Source organism: Primulina huaijiensis, chromosome 1, assembly GCF_012295235.1.
Source record: "Primulina huaijiensis isolate GDHJ02 chromosome 1, ASM1229523v2, whole genome shotgun sequence".
Lineage (NCBI taxonomy): Eukaryota > Viridiplantae > Streptophyta > Magnoliopsida > Lamiales > Gesneriaceae > Primulina > Primulina huaijiensis.
Window position 1 is genome coordinate 1,792,439 of NC_133306.1, and position 7,731 is coordinate 1,800,169.

General features: G+C 32.1%; 1 protein-coding gene across 1 annotated transcript; it reads left to right on the forward strand.

Moving 5' to 3' along the window:
• Positions 1-3,939: 3,939 nt before the first annotated feature.
• Positions 3,940-5,699, forward strand: LOC140975541 (protein WUSCHEL-like). The gene is made up of 3 exons (XM_073439300.1): positions 3,940-4,392; positions 4,488-4,591; positions 5,088-5,699. The coding sequence occupies exons 1-3, from the start codon at positions 4,029-4,031 to the stop codon at positions 5,430-5,432; spliced, it is 813 nt and encodes a 270-aa protein (XP_073295401.1). The 5' UTR covers positions 3,940-4,028; the 3' UTR covers positions 5,433-5,699.
• Positions 5,700-7,731: the final 2,032 nt, after the last annotated feature.

The following is a 7,731-nucleotide window of genomic DNA, read 5'->3' on the forward strand; positions in this document are numbered from 1 at the left end:
CAGCGGCGTGCAAAAAATGCACACAGTAAATAATTATTTTGACGACGAGCTATATGTATGTTGTTAAAGATTAATAGTAGTCTTGCCACTCGTTTAGTTTGTTGATAACAATCAACCACGCATGCTCACTGCAAGAAAAAAGGCCTACGACAACGGTTTTTCTCCGTTGTTGTAGGCCTTTTAAAACGGTTGTTAGAAGCCATGTGGTTAAAGGGTGTGCTCAAAGACAACGGTGAAAAATCGTTGTCGTAGGTATACAAAACCGTTGTTAAAGGTCATGTGGTTAAAGAATTCGCTAAAAGACAACGGTTCTAGAATGTTGTTGTAGTTACAATTTGCGACGGTTTTTAAACAACCGTCGCAAATTAATTTGCGACGGAAATCATCGTTACCCGTCGCTAAAATTAGCGATGGTCGTAATTAAAATAGTCGCTAAAGAGCGACGATTTTATACACCGTCGCTAAATTTAGCAACGGTATTTATTCAATTTCGTCGCTAATATTAGCGACGGTGTTTTATGCTTTCCGTCGCTATTTTTGTCAGTAAAATAAAAAAATTTCAGTCGAAAATATTATATTCTTGATTTTAAAATTTTATTAAACTTTAAAAAAAACGAAATTAAAATTGTGTAAGGGAGAAAAAATTTAAGTGTTGTGAAGTGGTAAAAATTTATTAATCTTTAAAGAGAAAAACGAAATTAAAATTGTGTAAGGGAGAAAAATTTTAAGTGTTGTGAAGTGGTAAGGTAGAAAATGGACTGAGGGTTGGGAGATTTATAGACAGTTTGCGACAGTTTTGATTAAACCGTCGCAATTAGCGACAGTTATTTTTTCAACTGTCGCCGATTTAAAATTAGCGACGCTTTTATAAGAACTGTTGCTTTATTTATCAATGGTTTATATTTAACCGTCGCTAAATATAGCGACGGTTAAATATAAACCGTCGCTAATTATAGATCGGCGACGGTTTACCAAAACCGTCGCTATATCTACATCGACGACAGTTTTACTTAAAACCGTCGCAAATTTTAGCAACGGGTATACTTAAACCGTCGCAATATATAAATTAGCGACGGTATAGTATAACCGTCGCTAATTTTAGCGACAGATTTTACTTAGGTCGTCGCAAAATCTAATATTGACAACAAAATTTGTAGAAAAACTAGTTGAAAGACAACAGTTTTTTACAAACCGTTGTTGTAGCTTGAAGAAAAAAGCTAATACGACAACAGTTTAAAAATCGTTGTCGTAGTAAAAAAAAACGCTCATAGACAACGGTTTTGTAGATATATCAAAGACAACGGTTTTAAAGAAACTGTTGTCTTTGAGCGGATTTTTTTAGGCTACGACAACGGTTTTTGTTAAAACCGTTGTTAAAAGTAAAAAGACAACGGTTTTTGTTAAAACCGTTGTCTTTGATGTGTTGTTAAATAGGATTTTTGTTGTAGTGGCTGTATCAAAATAAAATAAAATAAAGCAATGTCGAGTTTATCTTCCAATTATAGGTTTAACAGCCAAGAAAACTAACATGATAATATATATATATATATATAATTTTTTCTCTGATCAGCAAGTTCCATGGAGGGATGCTACACTATAGTGTGGAAATAGGTAAAATCTCAAAAGATGAACCCAAAGAAAGGGTGAAAAGAGAGTGCAGCAGTCAGAGATATCTCCACAGAAGAAAAATAGTTTTTTTTTCTTAAAAAAAAAAAAAAGAAGAATTAGACTGTTAAAGGGATGAACTCAAGGAGGGAGTCTGAATAATGTATCTCTAATTTTATAAGTGATACCCATTTCTTTTTTCATCAATGTAATGATTATGAGACATTGTAATCCAGCGGTACGACGTCGCATCATTGTCACTTCTTGCAAATAATCAAGCTAATAAATATTAAATAAAACATGGCAGTGATAACTTTTTTTCTAATTAATTTATTTTCTTAAGTTATTCCTACAAAGTGGTATTAATAAAATATACAATTTTCCATTCTCTTATTCGGTACATTATACATACATAAAGCAGATAGTACTAGAAATTTTTTTATTGTACCTTTTTAAACTAGGAATTAAAGAAAATTGTAACTTGTCGAAGTAAATGTTAAATATATTTTTCTATATTTAACCATACACACTTTTAAATATTTTTGTATGTATGTATGTATTTCTGCTACCTACGTTCCAAGCTGCAACACTAATTTTTGGGACGTGCTAGTAATTAAATGATCGACAGGGAAACTCGATGGTTTATATTGTTACAAATCAAATCAGAGAATTACAAAAAAGTTATGGGAGTTTTTAATTAAAGATAGAAGATGAAAAAGCTGAGTAGCGTACAACTAATTATTTTTATATGATTAATTTGGTACAATTGATTACACATATTTATTTTGTTCAACGTTTGATTTGAATTCTATAAATAATTAATGATAAAAACTTGTATGAGATGGTCGGGTTTTATATGAATTTTGAGACATTAATGTGTATTTCTTTAACATGTACCTAGCAATTAACTGTGGTGCATTTAATCTAGGAAGGCGTGATTCCTCTGCAGAATATCCAATGTCATCATTCATCAATGTCTTATTTCGTGTCCTGCCAACTTTTTTCTTTGTGCACCGTATCATCCTAAAATGACGCCTACTCTCTCCAACAAAATCCACCATCATATCAAAAATATATATTAATTAGTTATAGACCAAAAACATATGTATATGTTCATCTTAAACTTTTTTCTTTCCAAATATATTCGAAGAAAAATAGTTGATACTCAATTTATTTTTACATAAAAACTATGTAGTAAATGCTATATTATTTTCAATTCAATGCGAAGAAGATCATATTATAGAAGAAGAAATATATGTGTAAATGCCAGAAAATATGCAGTCAATTTTTATAAAGGAAATTAAATTTGATATTCGAATATAATCAAAAAATGATAGAAAAAGTGGACTAAAGTTTTCGAATTAAAAGGATCAAATTAGTACGGAAGGACACATGCATCATGCATTTTACAAAGGAAATTAAATACAAGAATGAACATATATAAAATGTTTAACAAAATCAGGTGTTCTTGTGGACAATATATGGACTTATATGCATGCACGAGTGAACTTAGATTGTGCAAAAAAACTTCTCCTACGATGAATTTTCTAGAGAGGTTTTTTGTTTTTGGAAAATAAACTTGGGTGAGCTCAGGTTTGCTACTGATCTTGTTCTTGTATTGCACAGTACTGAATGATATCAAAAGATTAGTTTATCCTATTTATTAGTTTTAGCAAGCTATATAACAATCAACTATCTCTATTCATTCTGCTAATAATTTTCTAGCCTAATATATATGCGCACGCGCGTGCGCACGTGTGTTCGTGCGTTTGTTTGTAGAATTGTGAATATATGTGTGTGCAATTTTATTCGCACACAAGTGGCCTAGCCTTTCTGAATCCCCATACCATTTTTCAATAACATTTTGTCTAAAACCAATAAGCTTTTTTACAGTTACATAAAGTCTTTTAAATGAGAGTACTTTCACCTTCACACAAGTACAAGAATATATATCTCAATAATTTTGAAGTCTGCTAACGTATTTCTCCATTATAAGAAGAATCCTTCCCAAAGTTTAAATCATTTTGTAGCATTCATTCATTCACAAAAATCACATAAAAAATCAAACAAACTTATATGTACAACTCATATATATTATATATTTCCAATGTACATTATAATATATCATATGAAATAATTACAAATCTTTTTGATGGATACCTTTTGATCCAAGCAATTGTGTCTGAAATTCCTCCTCTTTTGTCCCTTTAATTCCTTTTTGTTCTGTCAACTTCAGTCCTTCTCTTCCAGATATCATCTCTCTGATATGAAATCTTCTCTCCATGTGCCCAAACTTCATCTCTCCTTCCTTTAAAACTCTCACATTCTTAACTTACACTTACCACCACACATTGCCAAATCCTCCCTGTGTTTTCTATAAAAAAAAATTTATTCTTGTAATTAGTTTCTTGAATTCTGGTAACATGGAACCTCAAAATCTGCAAAATCCGGCCGCAAATGACCAAGAAGCGGCGAAGAACAGTAGTTTTCTGTGCAGACAAAGCAGTACTAGGTGGACTCCAACGACTGATCAGATAAGAATCTTGAAGGATCTTTATTACAATAATGGACTTAGGTCTCCTTCTGCGGAGCAGATTCAGAGGATTTCTGCTAGGTTAAGACAATATGGGAAGATTGAGGGGAAGAATGTTTTCTACTGGTTTCAGAATCATAAGGCAAGAGAGAGGCAGAAGAAGAGATTCACTTGTGATAATATTTCCATGCAGCACAGGAATGGGGTTTGGAAGAATGAGGAGATTTATAACAAGTTTCCCAACGTGAATTCTGGTGAAATTTTGAAGGGTTCTCTTTTTCGTTTTTGTTTTTTGATAAGTTTGTTTCATGGGTTTATTTTATGCAGTTTCTTGAATTTATTTCTGCAGGTAGTTTTCCGTCTTCTTCGGTTACTTCTGCGCCTGGTTTGATCGATGTTGGCTCAGTGGGGAACTTTGGAAATGGATCTTTTGCAGTGGAGAAGAGCTTTAGAGTGAGTGCATGAATGGATCCCTTTTGTAGGTTTACTGATGCATATCAAGAAATTTAGTCTTCTTCGATTTGCAAATAATACATATCAAATTAAATCAAAGAGTAGAGGATGGCTCGATCCAGCCCAAATCCGCCCTGATATAGATCCCGTCGAGTTTCTCAATGTATGCAAAGTTTAGCGTCTGGTCTCCATCTTTCACAAACCGAACATTTACAAAATAACAGTTACCTTTGTGATCCGTGGGATGTTTTATATTTTGACCAAATAGAACAAATGCTTGCGTGATTTAATCTGACTTTAAATAAACTTGTACTTAAATTTGCACACGTTTTGGTACATGCAAAGATAATCCAACATGGGAAATTTTAGTGAAAAACCTCTGTTATTATGTTAAATTTAGATTAAACTTCATTTGCATTCATTTATATCAATATTTACTGAAAAACCCTCTGCTATTGAAAGAATGAACTTTTGTATGTTATTTTCTATTCGACAGGATTGCTATATAACCCCGAATCCCAACACCTGCGGATCACTGAGTCAAAACTTCACATGGATCGGGGTGGATCCTTGCTCCGCAGCCTACCCTTTTCTTGAGAAGAAAAACTGCTACATCAATACTGATCTTCAAACCCTAGAAATGGAGGAAGAAGAAGCGGAGGACGTTATCCCGGAAATCGAGACCCTTCCTCTCTTCCCCATTCACAGCAACATCAAACAAGAAACGGACTACTTCAGTGGTGGCTGGCACCACTGCTCTACCGACGGTATCTCCGCCCCGACGGCAGCTTTGGAGCTCACCCTCAACTCCTATGCGGCAAGATTTCCTACTGGTCCTTGATCATTTAAGAAGTGTAAATTTAAAGTAATTATGTATGCTGGACTTCTTTGTTTAGCGCATTCTAATACTCTATATTGAGGTACTAATTCTTAGTAATTTACGATTAAATGACATATTACGTTAATGGCGATGCTTATGCCTAAGTCCTCACCATTACTTGTATATGTTAGCGTATATTCATTGGCTTATGAAGAATTGTACTAATTAGCGTTCTTGCATAAATGTCTGGGAATATTATTAACCGAAAGTGGAACTGTTTAAATTTTATCTCAATGTCTTATTTAAGATTGATTCAAAACCCATTTATCTTACCCAAAGTTTGAATAACTATTCTTTTTAAATTAAAGTATGAACAGGTCTCGCGTAAGAAGGAATCGCGAATCTTTATTCATGTAAAGAGTTAACTCCGTCTATATTTAAAATATGAAATTATAATTACATAATGGCAGACATTTAGAAATATATATATGTGTCTGCATAAATATGTATATATAAATGCCCACATCTGCATTGACAAAGCAAGGTAATACACACACGCATATTCTTCTTGGAAGAGCAATCGATTTTAGGTTATTATACAATTTAAAAATATTTGAGTTGTACTGCATGTTATCACAAATTATATATTTGTGTACTATCTTGCTCCGTCAATGCAGATGTGGACATTTCTATGTACATTCTGGAATTAGAATATATTCTCAAAGAACATTAATGCAAGCGGGAACACTTCTATCTGCAATATTGACATATAAGAATGCTATTATGGATGCATGTTAGAACAGTCTATTTAGTTATTCACAAGTTACATATGTGAACACTAGCTCGATACAACTTCAGTATTCTTTAACTAACATTGCAATTACACACACACACACACATATATATATATAATGTATTTGTTTATATAATGTGGTTCGAACTATTCAAGATATTTATTTTTTAAAATTTAATATTCAGTGTAATTTGAAAAATCATTCCATGAATTATTAATTAAGATGATTTTTTTACAATATACATAGCAAGTGTAAATTAAAATGATTTTATTTTTTAAAGAAACTACTTTACGTACGACAACTATCTTCCAACAAAGCATAGCATGCAATCATGCATGTACCAATTATCTTCCAACTTGTCAATTCAAAGATTTTGATCGCTAGGCTAAGTGATAGAGGAATATCATAGTAGTCGTCCCACTTAGATAAAATATGTATATTATTATTATTATTACTATTAACTTTAAAATAGTGCCCATTAATTAGTAGATGCAACATCACATTACACGTTAAAATTTTCAAATTTGATAGGCTTTAAATTGATGGGAAAAAAACCTAGCCATTATTTCGTTATTATCATTTATAAATTAGAAAACTAGCAGATTTCTAATACAGTTGTGATATAATAATAACATAAACATCTCCTAACAAAAAAACATCTTATACTCGAATATACATTACAACAAAATCTCACATATCCATGATCAAATAATAGAAAAAAAAATATTTATTCAATAATTAACAAATCAATTATAAATAATATTGTGTGACCCTAATTATGAGTGGTGTTGAAAATCAGACAAATGGCTACGTTGTAAAGTGGAATTGGTAAGGGAAAAAGTTGGGATTTTGTGGGAGGTGACAATTCGTAGCCGTTATTTTTGAGCCTACTTAGGATAGGAGAGCATATATATCGAAGTTTGCACCCCGAGTCGTAAATATTGTCTCACAAATTATTTGCTTGTCGTCTCGTCTCGGCCTTTCCCAATGCCATTGCCAGATTAACTTTACATTTTATTTTCTTCCCATGAATTATATATCATATCAAATAAAAAGTGTTAAAATATATAATTTAATACTTGATGATATAAATATTTTTTTAAAAAAACAGTTCAAGTTCATACATGAGATAATCATACTCGAACTCGACTCGGACTCGGCTGATACACAATTATATCGTGAGCTCCACATCTACCTACAACAATGTCACTACTAATTACTGATTTGAACTCAAGTTTTGATCTTGACTTAACAATCTAAAAAAATTCATAAATCATATATTTGATTTTTTTTTTTTTTTGGTAGAAATGTGAATTGGAGTTGGAAAATAAAAAATTAAATATCTTAATTTGATTTGATGGGTACTCAAATCAAGGGATAGAACTGATCTGAAAGTTTGCAAATAAAATTTACCCACCAAGTTAAAATCGAGAAAACAGACAAAGCCGTGTAACTGATTGTGGGCCAATGACATGGACAAGTCCACATCCAATATTGGGCCATTCACTCAAAGTTTGTATGCATTC